Genomic DNA, 26,630 nt, shown 5'->3' with positions numbered 1-26,630 from the left:
TGTGTGTGTGTGTGTGTGTGAGAGAGTGTGTGAGAGAGTGTGTGTGAGTGTGTGTGAGAGTGTGTGTGTGTGTGAGTGAATAGTGAGTGAGTGAGTGTGTGTGTGTTTGTGTGTGTGTCTGAGAGTGAGAGTGTGTGAGAGTGTGTGTGTGTGTGTGTGTGTCTGTGTGTGTGTGTGTGTGTGCGAGTAAGTGAGTGAGTGAGTGAGTGGTGTTGAACCAGTGATTGGAGCTCTGTGAAAGGTGTTAACAGGCCTGCAGGCACAACTGGGAGACAAAGAATGCTAGCTCTACTAAGAGCTCAATTGAAAGTATCTACCGATCTATATATTGCAAGTCAGTCTTCTGCTGTGTCTTCCTCTTCTTCTGTAAATTCATCCTCCTCGTCTTCCTCCTCCTCACTGCTGTCTTCGTTTGTATGGTCATCTTCTGTGTAATGGAAATAGTCATTGTCAAGTTGATCCCTGAAGATCAAGGTGTACGTTCTCTTGACTTCTTGCAGGTGATGTGTAATGTGATGTAGTCTGCTACGCAGGCCTCTGCTTCCCTCCTTGGACAGCGTCTGTGAACAGCCTTACAAGAGATTGCAGAATATATTTTATTTGAAAAATAAAAATGACATGACAAAGCACTGGTATGCAGTTTACCATCATTCATGAATTCAGTGTGAGGGGGAAATGTTATTTGACTACTTACTTAAATGGCTTCCGGTGTCAATGACAGTTTGCAACTCCTCAACTTTACTCTGCAAGTTACGACAATGCTGCGTTATCTCACAAAGGAGGATGTCTTTTTCTTCCACCAGTCTACTCACAAGCATCACCTGGTCAAACATCTTTCTAATCCCAGCTGTAGACAAAACATAAAAATGGAAACAAGTAACAGTTTACGCTGATTACAAACTGATCCCTTCTCTTGTAATCATAATGCAACTTCAAACCGCTGTCAATGTAAGAGTAATCTTTAAGAGTTCAACTGTGTTGAAATTGTCAGGTCTGACCATTTGGTTCATCCTCCCAGGGCCAGATGTAGCCTCCTCTTCCACTGGTTGCCTCCTCAGGGTCAGTTTTCTGGTCCGATGAACTGTTGTACAGTGAGATGGCTTCTGTCAGGTTGTCTTTAAGTGTGGATATCTGCCGTCTTTCCCTAAGTTTTTGGGTACTATTGCCTGCAACATGAGTGTGCAAGAAAACATATCCATAACAATCATGCCAACCTTATTGATATGAAAATCTTCTTCACTGACATGATGTGGAGGAGACAGGGGAATGCTCAAATGGTGTAGGTCATTTTGGAGCTAACATTATACAGACCGTTACGAGAATGTAGATCTTTCCTCTTCTGCTGCAAACTGAGAAACAGTCCCACGATTTTGCTCTGCTGTTTCTCCAGGCTTCCTTTACCTTTGCCTAAGATGGAAAATTATGTTTTTCTTGTTACCCTGTACATGCCCTTGAAAAGGCCCTTTAATCATCTGCTTTCATCACCTATAGTTGCGTTTGCATCTAACTCATTTGCATATTGTACGCGCATTCATGAAAATGTGGCTTACGAACACGTGCATCTGCTTGCTTTTCCATCCATGTGTTATGTGCATTAAGAATTACTTTTTCTTAAAGACGTTTAACCAGCTGTACCATTAAAACATGAGGTGTCACAATACAACAAATGTGAATGTATGCAAATAAACTGTTTACATCAACTTAATTCCAACTACAAATTACCATCCCCCCGATCTGTGGAGAATCAACAACTGGCTGACACTCTCAATGCATTCTATTGCAGGTTTGAGAAGCCCAGACTCACACCTCACACCCGCTCTGATGTGCACTTCACACATCCACCATCACCTCCTGCAACCCCTCTCCTCCCCCCTTCTGCCATCCAACCTGAGCTTAAGGTCTGTGTGGAGGACGTGAGCCGAGTCTTCAAAAAACAGAAGACTAGGAAAGCTTCAGGCCCAGACGGCATCTCATCTGCTTGTCTAAAAGCCTGCGCTGACCAACTGGCCCCAGTCTTCGCGCAGATCTTCAACAGATCATTGGAGCAGTGTGAAGTTCCCTGCTGCTTCAAACGCTCCACTATCATTCCGGTTCCCAAAAAACCTAAAATCACTGGACTTAATGACTACAGACCTGTCGCTCTCACGTCTGTGGTCATGAAGTCGTTTGAAAGACTGGTGTTGGCCTATCTGAAGGACATCACTGGACCCCTTCTGGATCCCTTTCAGTTTGCTTACAGAGCAAACAGGTCTGTGGATGATGCAGTCAACATGGGACTGCACTATATCCTGCAACATCTTGACAGACCTGGGACTTATGCACGGATCTTATTTGTGGACTTCAGTTCGGCCTTCAATACCATCATCCCTGATCTTCTCACAGCCAAACTGACTCAGCTCTCCATGCCATCCTCAATCTGTCAGTGGATCTCCAGCTTCCTGACAGACCGGCAGCAGCGAGTGAGACTGGGGAAGCTCACATCCAGGACCCTCACCATCAGCACTGGCGCCCCCCAAGGGTGCGTTCTCTCCCCACTGCTCTTCTCCCTGTACACTAATGACTGCACTTCTAAAGACCCCTCTGTCAAGCTCCTGAAATTTGCAGACGACACCACCGTCATCGGTCTCATCCAAAATGGTGACGAGTCTGCTTACAGACTGGGGGTTGAACAGCTGGCTGTCTGGTGCAGCTATAACAACCTTGAGCTGAACACGCTCAAAACAGTGGAGATGATTGTGGATTTCAGGAGAAAATCCCCAGCACTCCCCCCTCTCACCATCATGAACAGCACTGTGGAAGCAGTGGAGTCATTCAGGTTCCTGGGCTCTACCATCTCTCAGGACCTGAAGTGGGCAAATCACATTGACTCCATTGTGAAAAAGGCCCAGCAGAGACTGTACTTCCTTCGCCAGCTGAAGAAGTTCAATCTGCCACAGGAGCTGCTGATCCAGTTCTACTCAGCCGTCATTGATTCTGTTTTAAGCACTTCCATCACTGTCTGGTTTGGTTCAGCTACCAAATCGGACATCAGGAGACTACAACGGACAGTCCGGACAGCAGAGAGGATTATTGGTGCCCCCCTGCCAACCCTCCAGGACCTGTACTCTTCCAGAGTGAGGAAGAGAGCAGGTAAAATCATCACAGACTCCACTCACCCTGGACACCCCCTGTTTGAACTGTTACCGTCAGGACGGCGACACAGATCACTGGCCACAAGAACATCCAGGCACAGGAACAGTTTCTTTCCACAGGCCATTTCCCTTCTGAACACTTAACATGCCCCCCAAGGCATATGCCTGCAAGTGCAATACTCCCACTGTCTAGTGCAATATTCTCTTAACTCAGGTGATATTTATATTTATATTATTCATACTACTCAAAATACTGTAAATATGTTCATAATCTGTAACATGCACTAGACTCCCACTGTCTAGTGTAATATTCTCTAACTCAGGTGATATTTATATTTATATTATTCAAACTTCTCAAAATACTGTAAATATGTTCATAATCTGTAAATGTTTATTCAGACTAAACCCAACTGTGACCCCTTTTTTTTACTTTTTATACTATTTTTTTTATTTATTTTTTTTTATACTATTTTATTCTTAGAATTTGTATTACTATGTTTCTTGTTGTATTTGTATTTGTATATGTGCACTGGAAGCTTCAGTACCAAGAAAAATTCCTTGTGGGTGCAAGCACACTTGGCAATAAAGCTCTTTCTGATTCTGATTCTGATTCTGATTCTGATTCTGATCATACCTTATGCGCATCAAGAGTTAATTCAACCCCCTCTAGCGAATCAATTATCTATGTGCATTATGCATTATGTGCATTTCACGTGTTTCCAACCGGGATTTCTTATTTGAATAGTTCCAATGTGCATTAAAAGGTTGGATGGAAAAGCAACTATTGACTGGTTATCAGCATTGTTGTCGTACCTCTTAGTGCCCACTCTTTCACATCTGTCACCCACTGGTCTTGTGTTTCTGGTGTGCAGTTCAGCTGTGCCATCAGTTCATTGAGTTTTTGTTCCTCTATCTGTTTTTTCTGTACCACCTACAAAAAGAATAGCAATCCACAAAAAAAAACACAATAAATAACCAAAAAGACACTACATGAACATAATGCAACATATTCTGACTAGAACGCTATTTCGGTTAGGATTTTTGTGTAGACCTTGTGATATCGTTGGCTGAGTGTGATGTGCAAGGTTTCTGTTTTCCTCTGGTTCCACCCAAGCACGTGTATAGTGATTATGTCCATCCTGGCTGTAAAGCAATTCATACACATATTTACACAACAACTAATACTAATTACAATGCTATTTCTTGGATATGAGGTACAGCTATGGTTTGGCCAAACTTGTGTACAGTAGATCCCTAGTAGGCTACCTGTGGGTGATGGTCTGTAGGACTGTGAATAATGAAACCATGGAGAATAGTGAACTGATTGTGTGATGTTTTTTGGGCTGTGATCAAGTGTAAGCTACTGAAACAGCAGATATTGGGTGTACAGATGGAGGGTTCCACTGTTCATTTTTTCATGTTCTACACGATAATACTTACCAGCTTTTGTCATGTACTTGGTAGTCAAAGCCACCTTGGAGAGGAAGCTATTTACCTCTTCTAGAGACCATTGTACCTCTTCACCAAGGGTATTACCCGCTCCAGTTTGGGTGTTGCTTCACACTTTGCAGAGTGGGCTTTGGTGTGGAGCAGCGAAAGTAGCGGCTTCATGTTGAGGAGCCGCCCAAACTCCCTAAACTGGCCCTCCACCCGCTGCAGATAGGGCCAGTATCTACACATCTGATCAGTGCAAAAAAAATGTACGTTATGGCGGCTTGCCAGGTCCTGCTGTAGATAAAGTGGGTAGGCGAATACTTTGCCACGGTACATATTGAGTCCCCTCAAGAAAAAGCCATGCCGGCACACAGCGATCTCCATGCCTTCCTCATCTAGGCGATCACTAGCTTTTTTTGACACTTCCTTTGCTGCTACCCATGTTGAGTTGCCACAGGTGGCTCTTCCAGGTGTCTAAAACACAATTACACAAACAAAGGAAACAGACATCTTGCAATATATGCAGACATTCATTTAATAGACAAAATATTACACCTATTGACATGTTCGTTATTGCAAATATCCTCACATGCTATCTACTTCATGGGTCACCAAACTAAGGCCCGCGGGCCGACTCAGGCCCGCCGCCCCCCTTTGACTGGCCCCCCAGCCCATCTGCCCCCCACTACTTGAAACGGCCCTATGAGGCTATCCCCAAAAGTCGTCATGGCCTATTTTTTTTAATTGCTTTTTGGAAAATAATAACATGTCTGCATCTGGTATTTTGTTGATTTTTTCAGTTACATTTTTTCGAATTTTCGTCACCCGACATGCTCGAGATCAAGCAGTGACAGACAACGCACGCGCAGAGAACTGTCAGATAACTGTCAGTGTTCAGGACAGAAAAATGGTAATCTCTACTACACAATGAGGCCTGCTGGTGGTCATTTTGGTCTGGGTCATACAATTCTATGTTATATAGCTGACCCGGCCCCCCCATCACAGTCAAGAACGATAATGTGGCCCCCAGAGAAAAAAGTTTGGTGACCCCTAATCTACTTAGTGCATTTTGTCTGCATTTGTTGAAGTTAAAAAACTGAACATTAGAATCGAGAAGAAAGTTAGTGTAATTGACTTTGGACAGAATTGGCTTTCTGCAGTAAAATTCAAGAAGTACAATCATAATTGTACATAACCAGCAAGAAAGCCTGAATACATAATGCTTTAAATCAATGTTTAGGCTGCTGATGGTGGCGTGAGGCTGTTTTAACAGCACACTTTTCCCTCTGATAATATCTAGAATTCCACAGCCTTGTTCATAACTTCATGACCCCTATGTACCCAAACATTAAATGGGTACTATCAGCAGGAAAACATGGCATGCTACAAAGCTTGAGCCATCTCAAACTGACAAAAGAACCTGAGATGTGGTGGAGATTAAAGGGATAGTTCACTTTGAAATAAATTTTTGATATGTTTTAGCTTACCTCAAGGGCATCCAAGATGTAGGTGTCTTTGTTTCCGCAGTAGTTTCAATTTTGATATTTTTAGGTCAAACCGTTCTTGTCTGTCAGTCATATAATGCAGGTTGATGGTCACTGTCTCAAAACACAAGCACAGAGTCCAAATTAAAACAATTCCCCATCGTCCAAATGAAACAATTCCCCATCTTAAGTACACATTGATGGCCTAAGACACGAAACGAGCGGTTTGTGTGAGAAAACGAACAGTATTTATATCGTTTTTACCTCTTGTAACCACAGCCACGTCCAAGTGATCTGAGGGCGCGGGCGCTTCTGTCTGCGCAAGCGCCGGAAAGCGCCGGAAGTGATCTCTCGCGCCTGTACGTCACTCATTGTTTACAAAGAACAGAGATTGTAGGTAAGACGGCTAATAGAAATGGTACTAATTTGCGCTTATCCGGGATGTTTCAACCATCGTAAAAGAAAACAATTACGTATGCTCGCGCGAACTCATCCGGGAGTGGTGTTTTCACGAATTCCCAATTTATGAGCCTTCTCTCTTGAAGTTATGGTTGATCGCTCTTCGGCTGGATATCAACACACCCATAAACTTACTAAAGTTGAGGAGGGTCTGCAGCGATCATTTTTCCCCTGATGATTTTATAAACCAAGGAGTGGATCGCTTAGTACTGACATCATCAGCTGTGCCTATGATGTTTTCGCATCCAACGGAGGTAACATTATGTGAACAACGTTGTATGTGTCCTTTCTATTTGTAAAGCTGACAACATATGCTCTCCACTTCTGTTGGCATCTCACAACACTTGCTACAAGAACACCACCAATTTTGAAGAGATCTCTGTCTCTCTGAGGCTTGAAGACGTGCTGCTGCAGCGGATGCTTCCTCCATCGCTCTGAGTTCTTGATCTGTGTATTCTGGTTCAAATAAATATGGTTGTGAAAAAATTCAACGTTGTCTGTTGATATATCGAAATCGTCTTCCATTGCGATTTCCTGTATATCTAAATAGGTTTAGATCTTCACAGTGAAAGGTAACACTTCCGAAATCTCTGTGTAAACAATGAGTGACGTACAGGCGCGAGAGATCACTTCCGGCGCTTTCCGGTGCTTGCGCAGACCGAAGCGCCCGCGCCCTCAGATCACTTGGACGTGGCTGTGGTTACAAGAGGTAAAAACGATATAAATACTGTTCGTTTTCTCACACAAACCGCTCGTTTCGTGTCTTAGGCCATCAATGTGTACTTATGATGGGGAATTGTTTCATTTGGACGATGGGGAATTGTTTTAATTTGGACTCTGTGCTTGTGTTTTGAGACCGTGACCATCGACCTGCATTATATGACTGACAGACAAGAACGGTTTGACCTAAAAATATCAAAATTGAAACTACTGCGGAAACAAAGACACCTACATCTTGGATGCCCTTGAGGTAAGCTAAAACATATCAAAAATTAATTTCAAAGTGAACTATCCCTTTAAGGAGGTGCAGCTGGCACACCTGCAGCTCCTGTGTGTTGTGGTAATAATAATATAGACTAAAGTGAAAAGTGAAGACAAAAGTGAGCCAAACATGATATGATAATAGTTTGGCTGGTGAATGTGTACATTTCATTCAGTCTTACCACTCTCATGCCTGATTGCAGCTTCTCAACGAAAGAGGCCACATCATTGTCAGGAGCAAAGAAGAGACCTTCATAGAAGGACTTATCACCAGTTCTAAAATGAAAAACAATTGTAGAAAAAAATAATAATGTTGAATACAATGAATAGAAGAACATTTAGTTTGGGTATATCTCTAACTTTATATTCCCTTTCATAGTCATACTTTTTTGTATTGATGTGCAGTATGGGACTATACAAACCCTTTTGAATTGTTAAGCGATAAGCCTTCCTATTTCCACCTGCTGACACAGCCACCATGTTTGGAGTGCAAGCTGGGCACTGCATTATGTCATCCTTTCTCAAATATTTGTCTAGCTCCGATATTGAATATTTATACTGACGAAAACTTAGGTGAAATGTATCTCGGCAGATTTGACCAATCTGTTAGAGATGCAAAGGGAGTAAAAAAGTTGAATTTTTGACATTACACATATCAAACCATCTGTCTAAAGACAGGCAAAATGTCATCATATATTGGCCTCAAATGCATGGTGACTGACGCCAGTGTGTATTCAAAATGAAGAAAACAAGAGACACTGAACTGAGCATGATTACTCCTATAACTAATTTAGCTCCACAGATACCCCTTTTCCACCAACAAGAACCGGGTGCTGGTTCAGAGCTAGAGCTATTGCCAGTTCGGAGTTGGTTCGACTGACGAGCTTACTAAGAACCGGTTTGCGTTTCCACCGGCCAGAGAGCCACAACAGAGCTATATCTTACGTCACTGCATACGTATCATGTTGCCCAGCAACGCTAGTGCGGCAGCACCAAACACAAACACACCAGACTTGTTCGAGATGCATCGGCTTCTCGCAGAACGATCAGCACATGAAATCAAAACACTGCGAAAGCGATCAAAAAGCACAAGGAGTCGTATGATCTCCAAACACTCCCGCAGCTCTGATCGGTCCACGCTGCTCCGATGCATCTCGAACAAGGCATCAACAATAATAGACGTTGCGTTACTATGGATGCTCATGGGTTTGCGAAAATAAATCGGCATCCAAACACGGCGAATCCAACGCGTTCGTGCAGCTCGCCGTAACTTACATAGACGGATATTATAATCGAGCTGCTATTAGCTCGACTAGCTGCTATTTAAAAATGGCGGTCACAAGTTTCTCTTCAGTCTTGTTGGCCACGGTAACCCCGCCCCCAGCCTCTGACGCAAGCGGTTCTTTCTTGGCTCCGTTCTAGACCCTGCAATGATTTGGTGCTACTTAAGAACCAGTTTTACTGGTTCGGAGCTGGTGCTTTGGCGGTGGAAAAACAAAGAACCGATTTGAAACTAGGCTCTGGCTCCGAACCAGCACCAGTTCTGCCTTGGTGGAAAAGGGGTAAGTGAGTGCTCCATTAAGGCTTTATAACCTCCTCCTTCAACAGGTCGTTACTGTACAAGTAGAAAAGAAGCCCTCACTGAGAGTAGCCATTCCTAAGGAGGTCCCTGCAGTCAGCAGGTCTAACACCCTCCCCCCCCCATTAGCAAAAGTTAGTAGTTTGCAAGACTGAATGTAGTGTTGGTACTTTACCCTTCCATGACGTTTTGAGTTTGTCTCTAGCATCTTCACAAATGCATGACGAGACATACTCGGTGCATCCAACTTCATCTGTTCATACGTTTTGAAAACATTTACATGATAGACTGTCTGGAACTTAATAGTGGATGCGGGCCACAAGCCACTCCACACAAGGTCCTTGACATCAGGTGTCCAGTCACTGCCACAGCTCTGACAATTTACTTCTGGGAGCATGAGATCAAATCGTCCTATAATAAAATGGGTAATGGTGATTGATATGTAGATTTCCATAAAACATCTTTGTTTGAGAAAGCAGGCTTTGAAATGGCTAGACCTTGTTACACAGACACATACCATTCATTGTGACTAGAGTGACAGGTCGTCCTGGCTTGACCTTCACAGAGGCTCTGCTGCAAGAGCACACGGCTGTCGGCAATGCAAGTGGGAGAAGCCGGGCTGTAGCGAATGGAAAGAGAAAACCATGTATATCAACACAAATTGTATTGTTACAAATATATATGCTCATATAAACTATAATATATATGCTCATACCCTCTGAAATAAAACAATACGTCCCATTGCTTCTTTTCTGCACTATTACAGTTGGAGAAATGGGTTGGTGAAAACCCTCCACTAAATAGTCTCTGTTGTGCAGAACATGCTGCCGGTGCTGAGAAACATCACATTTCTCACAAAAGAGATGCCGTGGAAAACAGCCGAGGCAGCGTATCACAGCCTCCTCACTGCAGTGACCACAGGTCTTCTGGACATTGGCAGCAGACAATACAGCCTCAATCAGCTTTGGCCGGGCCGTGTCCCACCTCTCATGTGTTACAGTCTGGCGGAGACCCCACTTTCCTTCTGGATCCTCCTGGGGAGACATGGCACGCTCTGGCAGCCCAGAGAGGATATCTTGTAATGCTGCCAGGGAATCTAAAACAGTAAACAATTGTGACAAAATATTTAAATCAATGCATCAGTAAATGAAATACTGGATAGTGGAATACTGAATGGCATTTTACCTGCAACTATATTCCCAGAGTCCATTGGAACTACACCAGCTGCAACACAGAGAAATATGGAATCACTGGAAAGGATAGCAATGTCACCAAAATCACAGGATACAATCACATTACTTCAATACAATACACAATACCATTCTCAATTGAAAATGTGAATTGAAATGCCGTCTGGTGTTAGCGAGACAAGCAATCACTGGCAGTTGATGATATACTGGAGTGAACACTAAACATGGAAGAAAGGCAATTTCATTTAAATGATAATGGTCATAATTTGACATACTATACATGACGTACAGGCGCGAGAGATCACTTCCGGCGCTTTCCGGTGCTTGCGCAGACCGAAGAAAACTATCCCTGTTGGAGCCATTATGTTAATTTGTATTTTTTGTTTGTGACACTAGAGGGCGTATTAGTATGTGAGTATATTTAAAGTGATGATGAGTTACAGGTGGTGGGATTGAAGGTCAAACAAACTTTTTTGACCGTGCCGTGACTGTGCTTATACCAAACAGTTGTTAGCAATAAGTCAAAGTATTGAGTATAATTTGTGTTTGTTTTATTTGTTATTTGCGATGCCAAAAAAAAGGGACAATAAATGGATTTGGCATATCCGAATACTCAAAAGGTATGGACAATGAATATTTAAAGCACGCGTCAGAAACAGACTAAGCAATCTGCGTCCCTACATTTTAAGTCAAAAAAGTTTGACCGAATGAGCCTGGATGAGCCTTACAGCGATTGAAGCAGATCGAATTGGACGACTACAGGAAAAGTCAGCTGATCTGATGTCGGATGATGCTCATTCATGACGGTTTCGTTTGATGGATTTATTGTGGATTATTGCTTGGATTGACCGCGGATTTCGAAGGACAACAAACCCGCACGTGCAAAAGAAAACAGCGCACACGAACACCAAAGTCTTCAGCCTTCAACGTATATGGAACTGAGGTATGAAAGCGCTTTCAATTGAGCGGGGGTTGAATGGCCATATATAAAACAGTGTGCACACAAACAAACAAAGACAAATCCAATGCGCATTGGTGGTAAAAACAAAACAGAAAAAACAAAAAACGAAGATTTGAACTGTTTGTGAAACGAAGAACTGAACTGTTTGTGAAATGCTTGTGTTTGCCCGTGTTTATTCTTTGATGTTTTTGTTGTAAAATTTGCAGTGAGTAAAGGTTTAAAATGGCGGATGAAGATGAGTTTCGTGGTTCTGAAATCGAGCAAAATGGGGCTCAGACTCAGAAAGCAGAGGGTGAAAATGTTGAATTGTCTGTACGAAAACGAGAGGTTAAGCTTACTGCAAAAGGGTTAATGGCAAAACTCGATATTTTACAGAAACAAAGAAAGTCAAAATTTGACAAAGCATCCCAAATGAAAAAGACAATACAAGAGTTAATGGGTAATAGAGAATATGAAAATGAGGTCAAAGGTATGTTTGAAAAGTTTGAAACGCAGTGCAAAGAAGCAAAAGAGGCACACGAGTCTTTGATTGTTTTATTGCCTGATGAAGAGAAAGACCGACATGAAACATGGTTCAAAGCAAAAAATGATATGGGTTGTGGAATTCAGCACTGTGGTATATAAATGGTTGGAGAAGCTACATGAGGAATGTGATCGTGCTGCCAGCGAAATTGAACCCAATGATAGCATTTCAAATGTTGAAACACGGGTTAGCGGTCGCACTTCAAGCCACAAAAGTAGCCGCCACAGTTCGTGCTCCAGCAAATCTAATGCCTCTGTGCATCATGCACGTATTCAGCTTGAAGCAGAAAAAGCCGCTCTTGTCGCTCAAGCTGAGTCTTTAAAAGTTAAGCATGATATTGAGCAACAGTTGGAACTGTTACAGAAGCGTAAGGAACGAACCGATATTGATGCAAAAATCGCCGCATCCAATGCAAAGATATCTGTGCTCAGGACTTATGAACAAGCAAACAGCATCGCTACAGATGGGATGGAATCCTATGTCGGCAAACAGGCAAAACGAGCAACTGCATCTCTTCATCCAGATGTTGAGAGACCGGCAAGGTCTATTTTGCAATGCAGCGTAGGTGCTACCTCACCACCAACAACATCTCATTTACAGCAACCTGCATCTTCAAGACCCAGAATAGACGATAGAAGATCTGATTTCGCACCGAGTATGCTCCAAAAGCATCAAGAAATAACAGAGTTGTTAATTCAGCATCAAAAGTCTCAACATTTACCACCACGTGAGATTCCAGTGTTTGAAGGGGATCCATTGCAATTCAATTTGTTCACTAAAGCTTTTAAACATTGTGTGGAGGAAAAAACAACAATCAAGGGTGATTGCTTGTATTTCCTTGAAAGATACACAAGAGGACGCCCAAGAGAAATTGTTCGTAGCTGTATGAATATGGCACCTGAAAGAGGTTATGATACAGCTAAAACTATGCTTAAACAGCAGTTTGGAGAAGATTATTTTGTTTCTGCTGCATATATGGAGAAGGTGCTTGGATGGCCCATGATCAGGTATGAAGATACCACAGCTCTTCAAGATTATGCACTCTTTTTACGTGGGTGTTGCAATGCTATGGCAGATCTAGAGTACATGCAAGAACTGGACATGCCAACAAACATGCGAACAGTAATTCTAAAGCTTCCCTTTAAACTCAGAGAAAAGTGGAGAACAGCTGCATGTGATATCATGGAAAGACAGAAAAGAAGAGTCAAATTTAGTGATGTTGTCAACTTCATTGAATACCAAGTTAAAATCATTTCTGATCCAATATTTGGGTCCATTCAACATGTAGAGATGAAAACAACTGGTAAACCGAAGGATATCTACAAATGGAAGTCACAATCCCAGTCAAAGCCAAAGTTAAAAGGGGATAGTTTTGCTACCAATGTTACCAACGTTAACAAACCCATTGTTGGTAAAATCCAAAGGGTAAATGCTGAACATCCAATCAGGCAATTCAAGAGTAACTCCACCACTTGTTTGTTTTGTTCACAAGGTCATTCTTTGGAAGAATGTAAAGAATTTGAGAAGAAGAAACATAGGGAAAAAGTAAACTTTATAAAGGAAAAAGCTGTCTGTTTTGGTTGCTTGCATGTTGGCCACATGAGCAAAGAATGTAAAAGGCGCTTAACTTGCAAAGTGTGCAACCAGAAACATCCCAGTGTACTTCACATTCATTTCAAGGAGCTCAAGGTTGATAAAGCTGTCAACACAAACTATGAACAGTATGTAGAACCAACTATCAACAACACGCTGGTACCTGCCCAAACATGTGGTCATATAGGGGCCGGGAGTGGCAGTGGTATCTTACCTATCCTTCCAGTCCAAGTAAAGTCTGCAAGGGGCAACCAAGTTGTTCAGACCTATGCATTTCTGGACACAGGCAGTACTTCTACTTTTTGTTCAGAAAGTTTGATGAGGAAGCTGCACCTAAATGGACGAAAGACAAAAATTTGTTTGCTTACTATGAGTCCCAAAACAACAGTCTCAAGCTATGTGGTAAACAACTTGGAGATTTCAAGTCTTGATGGTAATACTTTTTATGAATTAACAAATGCCTGTAAACCAAACTAACATGGTCAATCAGGAAGACCTAACCAAGTGGCCATATCTTCATGGTATTCACATTCCGCACATTCAAGCTGAAGTGGAGTTGTTGATAGGTACCAACGCCTCCAAATTACTTGAACCGTGGGAAGTAGTAAATAGTCAGGGAGATGGTCCCTATGCCATACGAACCCTATTGGGGTGGGTCGTCAATGGTTCTCTAGGCAGTTATCAAAATGAACAACATACTGCTAGAGTAAATAGGATCTCTGTTGAAACCTTGGAGTTGCTATTGGAAAAGCAATACCAGCATGATTTCAATGAAAAAATGTCAGAGGACAAAGAAGAAATGTCCAGAGAGGAGGCAAAGTTCATGGAAATCATGGAGAAATCTGTGAGCTTCAAAGATGGACATTATAGTTTGAAGCTACCTTTCAAAAACAAAGATGTTGTTATGTCTAACAATCTAAACATTGCCAAACAGCGTCTTGTGGGGATAAAAAGAAAGTTTGAAAGGAATGTAAAATTTCAACAAGAATATACAGACTTTGTCAACGATATGATCATCCAAGGCTATGCTGAGAAAGTACCAGAGCATCAATTGGATCGATGTGACGGTAAAGTTTGGTACATTCCACATCATGGTGTGTACCACCCTCGTAAAGCCAAGTTACGAGTGGTATTTGACTGTGGAGCAAAATACCAAGGTACATCTTTAAACGATCAACTACTACAAGGCCCAAACCTCACAAGCTCTTTAATTGGAGTTCTTCTGAGGTTCAGACAGGAACTTGTTGCTTTCATGACTGACATTAGAGCAATGTTTTACCAAGTCAAAGTGAGAGAGGAAGACAAAGACTTTCTTCGCTTCCTGTGGTGGACAGGTGGAGATGTTACCCAGGATGTTGCTGTCTTCCGAATGACTGTTCATTTATTTGGAGCAGTTTCATCCCCGAGTTGTGAATGTTTCGCTCTCAGGAGAACTGCAAAAGACAATCAACACTGCTTTAATGAAGAGGTAATTGACACTGTGTATAAGAACTTCTACATGGATGATTGCTTAAAAAGCTTATCTACAGAGTATGAAGCAATCCAGATGGTCAAAGACCTGACCACTCTATGTCAAAAGGGAGGCTTCCATCTAACACAATGGGTCAGTAACAGCCGTAAGGTCTTACAGTCCATTGTAGAAAGAGATAGATCAAAGAATCTAACTGAGCTCAACTTGGATCGAGACCAACTACCAGTGGAAAGGGCCTTAGGACTTCAATGGTGCGTACAGACAGACACCTTCAATTTCAGAACTGTTTGCAAAGAAAGAATGCCAACTAGACGTGGAATATTGTCAGTGATCAGTTCAGTGTATGATCCTTTAGGATATCTTGCACCACTGACACTTCCAGTCAAACTCATCCTCCAGGAGTTGTGCAGAACAAACTACAACTGGGATGATGAGATTCCTAAAGTTCTTGAACAAAGGTGGGTTAAATGGATTACTGACTTGGATCAGTTAAGCACTTTCAATGTTGACAGATGTTTGAAACCATGTGATTTTGGACAACCGGTTAGCGCCCAACTACACCATTTTTCAGACGCCAGTGGAAGTGGATATGGATCTGTGACCTATTTGAGGCTACAGAATTGTAACAATGCTGTTCACGTTTCCTTTCTGCTTGGCAAAGCCAGGGTGGCACCCTTAAAACCAGTGACTGTTCCTCGTTTGGAGCTGACTGCTGCAGTCCTGGCAATTCGCATTGACCAAATGCTCAGAGAACAACTTCAGCTTCAACTGGAAAATTCTTGTTTTTGGACTGATAGCACATCTGTCCTGAAGTATATAAGGAATGAAAACAAGAGATTCCGTACCTTCGTGGCAAATAGGATTTCTGCCATCAGAGAAGCTTCTGATGTGACACAGTGGAGGTATATTCATACTTCACAAAACCCTGCAGATGATGCGTCCAGGGGAATGACTGTACAACAGCTCGCAACCAACAAGAGATGGTTAAATGGACCAAATTTTCTAAGAGAACCAGTTTCTAAATGGTCAAATGACAACATTGATTCAAACATTGTTGATGATGATCCAGAACTAAAGAAAGAGCAGCTCTCAACAAATGTTGTAAATATTGAAGATACCAATAATGCAACCCATAGGCTGATCAATTACTTTTCTGATTGGAAAAGACTCAAGACTGCAGTTGCATGGATGCTGAAAGTAAAGAAAGTTCTACATGAAGTAAGTTGCAGAAGAAAACAATTGATGACAACTTTAAAGGATTCCAATGCATTAGAACAGAGATTACAACAAAGCAAAGCTTCATTTGGAGGAAAGTGCTTGTCTCCAGACGACCTTTCGGAGGCAGAAAAGGCTATTATCCAGTTCTGTCAATGGGAAAGATTCAGCGAAGAAATTTCATCACTGAAATCTGGAAGATCTGAAATCAGAAAACACAGTGCTATTCACAAATTAAGCCCCATTCTAGAAGATGGATTGCTGAGAATCGGTGGCAGGTTATGCAAAGCTGCTATGCCTGAAGAAAGGAAACATCCAGTTATTTTATCTAAAGATCAGCATATTTCCAAACTGATTCTTAGGCATATTCATGTAAAGAGTGGCCATAGTGGAAGAAACCATATGCTGTCTATATTAAGAGAAAAATACTGGATTACTCAAGCCAATGCAACAGCTAGAAAGATTATTTCAAGCTGTACTTTCTGCAAACGACACAAAGGTAAGCTAGGAGAGCAAAAAATGTCTGACTTACCCGAAGAAAGAATAACTGCGGATCTACCTCCTTTTTCAAATGTAGGAGTAGATTACTTTGGCCCAATTGATGTAAAAAGAGGCCGAACTTGTGTGAAACGCTATGGCGTAATTTTTACATGTATGGCCAGTAGGGCAGTTCATTTGGAGGTGGCATACTCATTGGACACTGATTCTTGCATAAATGCTTTTCGACGATTCATATGCAGAAGAGGACAAGTAAGTCATATGAGGTCCGACAATGGAACAAATTTTACTAGCTCAGAAAAGGAATTGAAAAGAGCACTGGCAGAGTTAAATCAAAATAAAATCACAAAGGTTTTAGCGCACAAAGGAATTAAATGGAGTTTTAATCCACCTACAGCGTCACATCATGGTGGTGTATGGGAGCGCATCATCAAAATGGTAAGAATGGTGTTGTCCTCCGTTTTGAATCAACAAACGCTGGATGATGAGGGATTGCACACTGTCCTGTGTGAAGCCGAGGCAATTCTTAATGATCGACCCATCACCAAAGTCTCCGAAGATCCAAATGATCTTGAAGCACTTACCCCCAATCATCTGCTTACAATGAAGAGAAAGTCAATCTATCCTCCTGGTCTTTTTGAGAAATCAGATCAGTATGTAAGAAGAAGGTGGAAGCAAGTACAATACATTTCAGATCTTTTTTGGAAAAGATGGATAAAAGAGTACTTGCCTTTGTTACAGGAAAGACAAAAATGGACCAAAGAGAGATGTAATCTTATGCCTGGTGATATTTTACTCATTGCAGATTCTACAGCCCCACGCAATTCTTGGACTCTTGGAAGAGTACTAGAGACTTTCCCAGATAAAAAGGGTTTGGTTAGATCTGTACGAGTTCAAACCAAAACAAACACAATAGTAAGACCAGTAACAAAACTTTGCCTTTTATTAGAAATGTAAAAAAAAAAAAAGGAAGGTTCAAATGCATGGTGTACTCATGTGTATATATATAATATCAAAAAAAATTGTAAGAGTAATTATTATTTAGAATGTATTGATGTATATGAACTGTTTGATGGCTCCTTATGTAATGTATGATTTGAATTGTTTATGCCCCCTAGGTCATTAACAATTACATACCTGTCAACCCTCCCGTTTTTCCCGGGATTCTCCCGTATTTTACCTTGCTATCCCGCTATCATCCCGTTTAAATATTTTCCCGTATTTCTCCCGTATTTTTTTAATCTTTCTATATCCCACTGGGCGCACATCAGTTAAGCAGAAATCCCGCCCTGCAGATAATTTCATTGGTTAAGGTTACAATGACAGCTAGGTTTCGGGATCAGTGTTTGGTGTAGGGAGCCGCTGAACTAGTTTTGGGGGATAAAAAAAAATCGCGCGAAGAAGAACAGCAGCACCCTGAGGATGGACGAACTATGCAGAGCTGCCAACACTCACGCAATTTATACTTTTCACACGCTCTCACGCCACACATCCATTTTCTCACGCACAGAAAAATCGTGAAGCAAAGAGGACTCGGAGACCGACAGACTAGACAGAGCAGGTTACTTATGATTTAAAAAAATCTCAGCTCTCAGATTCTGTACATTTTATTATGAAATTCAAACAATAAATACCGTTTTGGCGCTTGTAAATGTGACGTGACAGATCCCTAGCGGAACCGATCATCTCTACTAGCTAATAGTAAAAAAAACACGAACACTGTTGAAAGATACAGTAGGCTACAACTTACCGAAATGTATTCCTCATACATAATATCGACCAATCAGTGTTTTTTATCAGCGTGAAGAGGTCAATAACACAGCTGGAGAACAATTATGTCAGATTTACCTCAGGAAAGCCATTTAATGAACATAATATAGGCTATAGCACGTAGTTGGCAAGAAAAAAAGAGCTATAGAGAGTATTTAGCTAAATATGTGTACTATATTACATATTTATTATATTTTTACTTGTACCATTAAATAAAGTTGTTATTCTAATAAAAAAAAAACGCATTATATCTAGTTATTTTTAACCCTAAATAATACTGCCAGCTGATAGGGCTCTCTGTATCTTTACAGCATTAGGTGAGTTGTTTTTTTTTCTTGAGAAAAATTAACGCCTATCTTGAGTAGCCTACCTAATATTTATCCAAATGAGTCAATATTAAATCAGATCACAATAATTTAATTTAATTGAAATAATAAAAAAGCATATCTTACCAGAAATTAATTGTACCAGAAAATGTAAACATTGTAACATGCGATGACCCCCCCCCCCCCCCCCCCCGTTCAGATCTCCCGTATTTTGGTATCGAAAAGTTGACAGGTATGAACAATTAGGGGCCGGTATGTTGGAGCCATTATGTTAATTTGTATTTTTTGTTTGTGACACTAGAGGGCGTATTAGTATGTGAGTATATTTAAAGTGATGATGAGTTACAGGTGGTGGGATTGTGACTGTGCTTATACCAAACAGTTGTTAGCAATAAGTCAAAGTACTGAGTATAATTTGTGTTTGTTTTATTTGTTATTTGCGATGCCAAAAAAAAGGGACAATAAATGGATTTGGCACATCCAAATACTCAAAAGGTATGGACAATGAATATTTAAAGCACGCGTCAGAAACAGACTAAGCAATCTGCGTCCCTACAATCCCTTTAAGGAGGTGCAGCTGGCACACCTGCAGCTCCTGTGTGTTGTGGTAATAATAATATAGACTAAAGTGAAAAGTGAAGACAAAAGTGAGCCAAACATGATATGATAATAGTTTGGCTGGTGAATGTGTACATTTCATTCAGTCTTACCACTCTCATGCCTGATTGCAGCTTCTCAACGAAAGAGGCCACATCATTGTCAGGAGCAAAGAAGAGACCTTCATAGAAGGACTTATCACCAGTTCTAAAATGAAAAACAATTGTAGAAAAAAATTATAATGTTGAATACAATGAATAGAAGAACATTTAGTTTGGGTATATCTCTAACTTTATATTCCCTTTCATAGTCATACTTTTTTGTATTGATGTGCAGTATGGGACTATACAAACCCTTTTGAATTGTTAAGCGATAAGCCTTCCTATTTCCACCTGCTGACACAGCCACCATGTTTGGAGTGCAAGCTGGGCACTGCATTATGTCATCCTTTCTCAAATATTTGTCTAGCTCCGATATTGAATATTTATACTGACGAAAACTTAGGTGAAATGTATCTCGGCAGATTTGACCAATCTGTTAGAGATGCAAAGGGAGTAAAAAAGTTGCATTTTTGACATTACACATATCAAACCATCTGTCTAAAGACAGGCAAAATGTCATCATATATTGGCCTCAAATGCATGGTGACTGACGCCAGTGTGTATTCAAAATGAAGAAAACAAGAGACACTGAACTGAGCATGATTACTCCTATAACTAATTTAGCTCCACAGTGAGTGCTCCATTAAGGCTTTATAACCTCCTCCTTCAACAGGTCGTTACTGTACAAGTAGAAAAGAAGCCCTCACTGAGAGTAGGGGTGTCAAAATTGATCGTTTCTACGATGCATCGCGATGCAGACGAGGACGATTCGGTATCGGTTCAGTAATAGACCATAACCGATTATAATGTACCGAGTTTTCTGACGTCATTTGTCGCGTACGTGCATTGTGGCGGAAGCATACAATGGCAGAGGGAGGCGAGACGCGAGTGCTAGAATATAAAAAATGCTCCAACTACTTTAAAAGCCGACATCTGGGCACGTTTCGGCTTTTATGAACAACCTGGTAAGCACGACCTGCAGAAGACACGCGCTGTGTGCACTCTTGTCACACACAAATTGAATATGCAGGAGGTAGCCTAATACCACTAACTTCATAAACCACGTTAGCCGTTTTCACCCCGAGCTGTTAGCTGTTAAGAGTCAGAGAGATGCGCGGATGAGCTCCAACGCCGAATCCGCAGCCAAAAATAAACAGTCCACCCGCCCCAATAATATTCTCTGATTTAAGTATCCGCACCCGATGGTCAAATTACAATTATTCTGTGTTGTTACGCGTGATTCTAAATGGATGATCGTCACCTTCAACAGCGGACTCGGCGACGGTTGATGCGCGCATCTTTAATGGTAACATAATAGCCTACACTGATTAATGAGCGCTGCTTTTAAATGAAATTTTTTTTTAAACTACATTTATTTGACAGATTTTCCTTTTCTTAATGGCATAAACAAGCTTTACTCCCTTGAAACTTTAACTGGAATTTCACTGTTTCTGTCACTGCGACTTCCCAAGCACACACACACGTGCGCACACATCACTTTTGAAGAGAAATTTAAAATTGAGGATGCGGTGCATCGCGATGCATTGTGATATCGAATTGAACTGAATCGATGACATGATAATCGTAATCGAACCGAACCGTGAGACCAGTGTAGGTTCACACCCCTAACTGAGAGTAGCCATTCCTAAGGAGGTCCCTGCAGTCAGCAGGTCTAACACCCTCCCCCCCCCCATTAGCAAAAGTTAGTAGTTTGCAAGACTGAATGTAGTGTTGGTACTTTACCCTTCCATGACGTTTTGAGTTTGTCTCTAGCATCTTCACAAATGCATGATGAGACATACTCGGTGCATCCAACTTCATCTGTTCATACGTTTTGAAAACATTTACATGATAGACTGTCTGGAACTTAATAGTGGATGCGGGCCACAAGCCACTCCACACAAGGTCCTTGACATCAGGTGTCCAGTCACTGCCACAGCTCTGACAATTTACTTCTGGGAGCATGAGATCAAATCGTCCTATAATAAAATGGGTAATGGTGATTGATATGTAGATTTCCATAAAACATCTTTGTTTGAGAAAGCAGGCTTTGAAATGGCTAGACCTTGTTACACAGACACATACCATTCATTGTGACTAGAGTGACAGGTCGTCCTGGCCTGACCTTCACAGAGGCTCTGCTGCAAGAGCACACGGCTGTCGGCAATGCAAGTGGGAGAAGCCGGGCTGTAGCGAATGGAAAGAGAACACCATGTATATCAACACAAATTGTATTGTTACAAATATATATGCTCATATAAACTATAATATATATGCTCATATAAACTATAATATATATGCTCATACCCTCTGAAATAAGACAATACGTCCCATTGCTTCTTTTCTGCACTATTACAGTTGGAGAAATGGGTTGGTGAAAACCCTCCACTAAATAGTCTCTGTTGTGCAGAACATGCTGCCGGTGCTGAGAAACATCACATTTCTCACAAAAGAGATGCCGTGGAAAACAGTCGAGGCAGCGTATCACAGCCTCCTCACTGCAGTGACCACAGGTCTTCTGGACATTGGCAGCAGACAATACAGCCTCAATCAGCTTTGGCCGGGCCGTGTCCCACCTCTCATGTGTTACAATCTGGCGGAGAGCCCACTTTCCTTCTGGATCCTCCTGGGGAGACATGGCACGCTCTGGCAGCCCAGAGAGGATATCTTGTAATGCTGCCAGGGAATCTAAAACAGTAAACAATTGTGACAAAATATTTAAATCAATGCATCAGTAAATGAAATACTGGATAGTGGAATACTGAATGGCATTTTACCTGCAACTATATTCCCAGAGTCCATTGGAACTACACCAGCTGCAACACAGAGAAATATGGAATCACTGGAAAGGATAGCAATGTCACCAAAATCACAGGATACAATCACATTACTTCAATACAATACACAATACCATTCTCAATTGAAAATGTGAATTGAAATGCCGTCTGGTGTTAGCGAGACAAGCAATCACTGGCAGTACATACATTTTACATCCACGGAGGCTCCTTAACATTAAATATAACCAACTTCATGCCAAAATAGCTAACAAACCTTCTTGATCTATGAATAGAGGTTTCCCCTTAGCATTTCGCTTGTGGCCACGCTGGCAAGGCCGTACTGCAGGTGGCTCAGTAGGGGTCTGGGTAGAGTACGAAGTAGCTGCACCAGCTGCACTTTCAATATAGATGTCCCCAAGGACCATTGCAGCTTCCAAAAGCTCTTTATTACAGTGGCCTGCCATTTATATAGACAGACCAACAGACAGAGTGACAGACAGATGCAGACTGTGTGTGTGTGTGTGTGTGTGTGTGTGTGTGTGTGTGTGTGTGTGTGTGTGTGTGTGTGTGTGTGTGTGTGTGTGTGTGTGTGTGTGTGTGTGTGTGTGTGTGTGTGTGTGTGTGTGTGTGTGTGTGTGTGTGTGTGTGTGGGTGTGGGTGTGGGTGTGGGTGTGGGTGTGGGTGTGGGTGTGGGTGTGGGTGTGTCAGAGAGAGAAAGAGAGAGAAAACACGAGGGAGAGAGAGGTGACGGAGGGTAAGAGAGTGAGGACAAAATTTGGGAAAAGAGAAACTGAAGACGTTGGGAGAGGTTGAGAATGGAACAGAGTAAAAAAAAAGAAGAGAGAAGAATGGCTCTTAAAAGAGCCGTTGGTCACGCTTTTAAAGAGGACGACTGTAGGGTTGGATGAGGTAGGTGTGATTGGGAGTTGAAGGAGATTGGAATGCTGCAAAGTAAAGGAAGGTTGAATTAGACAAAAAAAATGGTCACAGATACTAAATACACCTTAGCCCTTGTGTAGTAGGCTACACCTGTTCAGATGATGATATACTGGAGTGAACACTAAACATGGAAGAAAGGCAATTTCATTTAAATGATAATGGTCATAATTTGACATACTATACATGACAAGTTGATGAAGACGTTAAAAAGTGTAAAGGGGGGCATTAACAATTCACCAACTTCATCATGGCACGTTTGTATATGTAACTTATTAATTTAATATTCATTTTTAAAAACTTTAAAACATGTTGATGGTACATCAATGTAAATTACACAAACCACTTGAACACAGACCGCAAATTCACAGGATATATTGGGTTATTTTAGGCTGGGTTCAAAGTCTACATTCGACCGATAAAATAAAATAAAAAAAATTAAAAATAAACATAAGGTGATTAACAAATATAAAACACAAGTGTGAATACCAGAAGGTACATAAAAATATATGTGTTTTTTATGTTGTACTGGGTTATATAGCGTAAACTTTCATCTTCGTATGAAATAACTAATGTAAAATAAAATGTAAAATTTGTAAATGTGATTTGTAAGTCCGATGATGGCAGACAGAATTGCAAAATAAGCAATCCAACAGCACATTATACAATGTAAACAAAGACACGTTTTCTTGCGGCGGCCTTTATGAAATGAGCAGTGATGAAAGTTATTATAGTCTATCATGTTATGATCGGATGAGCAGCGTAGCTAGCTAGCGCTTAATGATTAGCTAAAACAACGCAGTGGGTGCTGTATATGGGTCAAATGTGCCTAAGACTTGCCGTTTGTATATATATATATATATATATATATCTTTGGTTTTTCTATTTTCGGAGGTAATCTTAACACTTGTGGGTTGTAAAAGATGAAAACTCACATGCTTTGCCCTCCAGTCTCCGTGATAGTCACGTGACTGCGCTCTGAAAGCACTTCGTAGGTTTCCGCAGAGGGTCGGAAATAAACTGAACAGAAGTTTTTTTTTCAGGAGAACTTGGCGTAAATTAACACGCAATCGCGAGGTTATGCAAGTCAATGGAGGCCAAACGGCGTTGATAAAAAACGCTAAAAAGCGATTATGCGTCTTGATAGCACGCCAAAATGGCATACGAATTGGCGTGTCATACATACGCCATGACCACCTTCTCCAGTGTTTTGCCAAGGCAATCCCAAGCTGTTGTTCATGGTACCGGTTCTCCAGGTCTCGACACAGTGCGAATGTGTGTCAGAGTTAAAGAAGCTTTACCCATAAAATAAAAGTATTTTTGATTTGCTTTGTTGGATAAAGGATATATCCCTGGCACATATTGAATGAACCCTTCAAACATGTCTGAGATGTCCCTCTTTATGTCTTTGAAGATGTCCTTTAAAAACAAAACAAAAAAAGCATATTTGTGAAACTTCCATTCGTTTAGGTGATATGCTCCATAATTAATATTACATTAACAATATAGGTATTTTTATTCTGACCTCCAGTTGGTCCACCAGTGGCAGTTCAATACTCATGAGAGTTTCAGTGAACTGCTCAGCCTGTTCATGGCAGGAAGTGATGTGAGCTTCAAGAAGATCGGCGTCTGCGATCTGTTGCATTCCATGCTACACATTTCCAAAATGTGTTGCATTTTCCACAGAATTTAATTTGTGAGCATTTTGATGTGTTCAACTGGTTGTCTCGTTTTTGATTTGTATATTTTGCTATTCATAACAAGGATATGTCTCCATGGGGGAGGAAACTGGGGAGGAGAGCCAGTTTCTCTGCATCAGGATCCTCAGCAAAACATGCTGTCGAAAAGTTGAGGTCCATTTAAGAACTCCACGAATGCGTCCTGTGAAAGAAGGAAGCAATATTTAGAAGATTTTAATACAGTGCAGCGTTTCAAACACTGTAGAGTAAATCTGACTTATTAAACCTCGAGCATTTAAGATCAGTGTTCTTGTACTTGAATGAGATGGATGGCATGGTGATGTTGGTTACCTTGTGTAGTTGAAGCTCCTCGTTCCTGATCTTATGAGCCTCAATTGCCTCCTGCTCCTGGAGTGTATATATATATATATATATATATATATATATATATATATATATATATATATAGCATTATTTAAGCTAATTTATACAACAAACGTATCCATGAAATAAAAACATCCCCGAATATATATATCCTCCTAAGACCTGAGCTTTGGTTTGGCGTGCATTTTAGATTTCTTCTAGGTTTTTGGGGTTAGGAGGGACCAATACATATAATAACCAGATATTATCTTTGAATATGAAGCACTTTTTGAAAAAAATGATGTCCACATATGTGGACACTGGGTCTGTATTCACAGAAAACAATCAAGACACCATTGTGTAACAAAGTGCAAATCTCTTATTTACAGCCTGTAGCATTGGAGCAGTATACAATCAGTTTAATTAAATCTTGATCAATATACTGGTTTAAATAGTCCAGTGGGGTCAATGGTTAAATAGTCCAGGTTTGGGGTCAATGGAGCAGCTCATCAGAGTAGGCTACTCCTCGTCCTTGCTTGGGCTGTCCTTCAAACCTTTGACAGAGGAAAACGCTCTGGAAACGATATCATGAGGAAAATAAAATAAAAATCAATGTAAAATTATTTATCACACATGCAATGTCAATTTATACTGTTGTAAACTATTGTAATTGATGTTTTCTAACAAATTCTTCCCAGATTAAGTTTTTGCCAAATTTTTCATTTTTTCAAATCTTATTGCGGACTGCAGAACACGAAATCCAGGGACGAAATCCAGTGATTCCCTCCCACCTTACATATACCCTAAACCTTCCCATCTCCACCCCCTGATCCCTAAACCCACCCCTAAACCTACCAATCTCCACCCCTTATATCTGGATCCAACTCCGCCCCCTGGATCTCGTGTACTGCAGTGAGGTGTGTAATGGAGATTTTACATTTAGATGTGTTCTTTTACTTTTAGATGTGTACAACTTGTATTAACGTTGAACATTTATTTTTACTCATAATAAGCATTTAAAGAAATATAATCATATAAGCTAAAGCACATTATTAAAGATATGTAACCAAGCTTTTAGAAATGCATAAGTTAAGACAAGCTTGCAGGAACACTGGCTAAATAACAAAAATATGAACACCACACAAGGTTTAAGTAGGGTAGTTTCAGCTGGCTAACTAGCAGTAGCTAGCATCATGCGATTACATATTTGATTTGGCGTAAATATTCAATTTTAACGGTAACACTTCATCCAACTCACATAGGCTACAGCTCCACCGTATGTTGGCTGATCATTACCTCGGACCGTTTTGCAAACGTTCGGCAAAAACTTCAGGCAAAAATGAACCTGTTGATGTTAAAGACATATTTAATTATAACGTTAAAGGGTCAGTAAGCAGCCAATATTGTAACCGGAGAGCTAAGAGCTCAAGTTAGAACTGCATGTAACAGAAACAAGATTATAAGAATAACTATCAAAGAACATAGGCTATCAAACAGAGCAGAGTTATAATGTACATAAACATGTCATACAGATTTACTTCTGCAGGAGTAGCCAACACACA

General features: G+C 41.0%; 4 protein-coding genes and 2 long non-coding RNA genes across 6 annotated transcripts in view; 1 reads left to right on the top strand and 5 right to left on the bottom strand.

Moving 5' to 3' along the window:
* Positions 1-26,630, top strand: part of LOC309511858 (uncharacterized protein) — a 158,917-nt gene that overhangs the window by 74,033 nt on the left and 58,254 nt on the right. The gene's annotated exons all lie outside the window — the stretch shown is intronic.
* LOC309511749 (uncharacterized protein) lies at positions 197-4,626 on the bottom strand. The gene is made up of 7 exons (XM_082187067.1): positions 4,572-4,626; positions 4,183-4,274; positions 3,945-4,062; positions 1,312-1,407; positions 999-1,166; positions 695-847; positions 197-571 (listed from the first exon to the last, which is right to left on the bottom strand). Exons 1-7 carry the CDS (start codon positions 4,582-4,584, stop codon positions 336-338), a joined length of 876 nt encoding a protein of 291 aa, XP_082043193.1. The 5' UTR covers positions 4,585-4,626; the 3' UTR covers positions 197-335.
* LOC309511600 (uncharacterized protein) lies at positions 5,712-10,410 on the bottom strand. The gene is made up of 5 exons (XM_082186850.1): positions 10,254-10,410; positions 9,784-10,164; positions 9,586-9,687; positions 9,244-9,479; positions 5,712-6,163 (listed from the first exon to the last, which is right to left on the bottom strand). Exons 1-5 carry the CDS (start codon positions 10,276-10,278, stop codon positions 6,161-6,163), a joined length of 747 nt encoding a protein of 248 aa, XP_082042976.1. The 5' UTR covers positions 10,279-10,410; the 3' UTR covers positions 5,712-6,160.
* On the bottom strand, positions 10,996-15,641 carry LOC309512961. The gene is made up of 2 exons (XR_014211231.1): positions 14,683-15,641; positions 10,996-13,668 (listed from the first exon to the last, which is right to left on the bottom strand). It is a non-coding gene; the product is annotated as an uncharacterized lncRNA (long non-coding RNA).
* On the bottom strand, positions 21,124-21,895 carry LOC309512964. Its single transcript, XR_014211232.1, has 3 exons — positions 21,621-21,895; positions 21,399-21,500; positions 21,124-21,292 (listed from the first exon to the last, which is right to left on the bottom strand). It is a non-coding gene; the product is annotated as an uncharacterized lncRNA (long non-coding RNA).
* LOC309512265 (dynein regulatory complex subunit 3-like) lies at positions 21,979-24,845 on the bottom strand. The gene is made up of 4 exons (XM_082187769.1): positions 24,552-24,845; positions 24,375-24,445; positions 24,224-24,301; positions 21,979-23,034 (listed from the first exon to the last, which is right to left on the bottom strand). The coding sequence occupies exons 1-4, from the start codon at positions 24,669-24,671 to the stop codon at positions 22,962-22,964; spliced, it is 342 nt and encodes a 113-aa protein (XP_082043895.1). The 5' UTR covers positions 24,672-24,845; the 3' UTR covers positions 21,979-22,961.

This window comes from Leuciscus leuciscus (genome assembly GCF_965113295.1).
Source record: "Leuciscus leuciscus genome assembly, chromosome: 1".
Lineage (NCBI taxonomy): Eukaryota > Metazoa > Chordata > Actinopteri > Cypriniformes > Leuciscidae > Leuciscus > Leuciscus leuciscus.
This window is presented reverse-complemented; position numbering and strand designations above follow the sequence as displayed.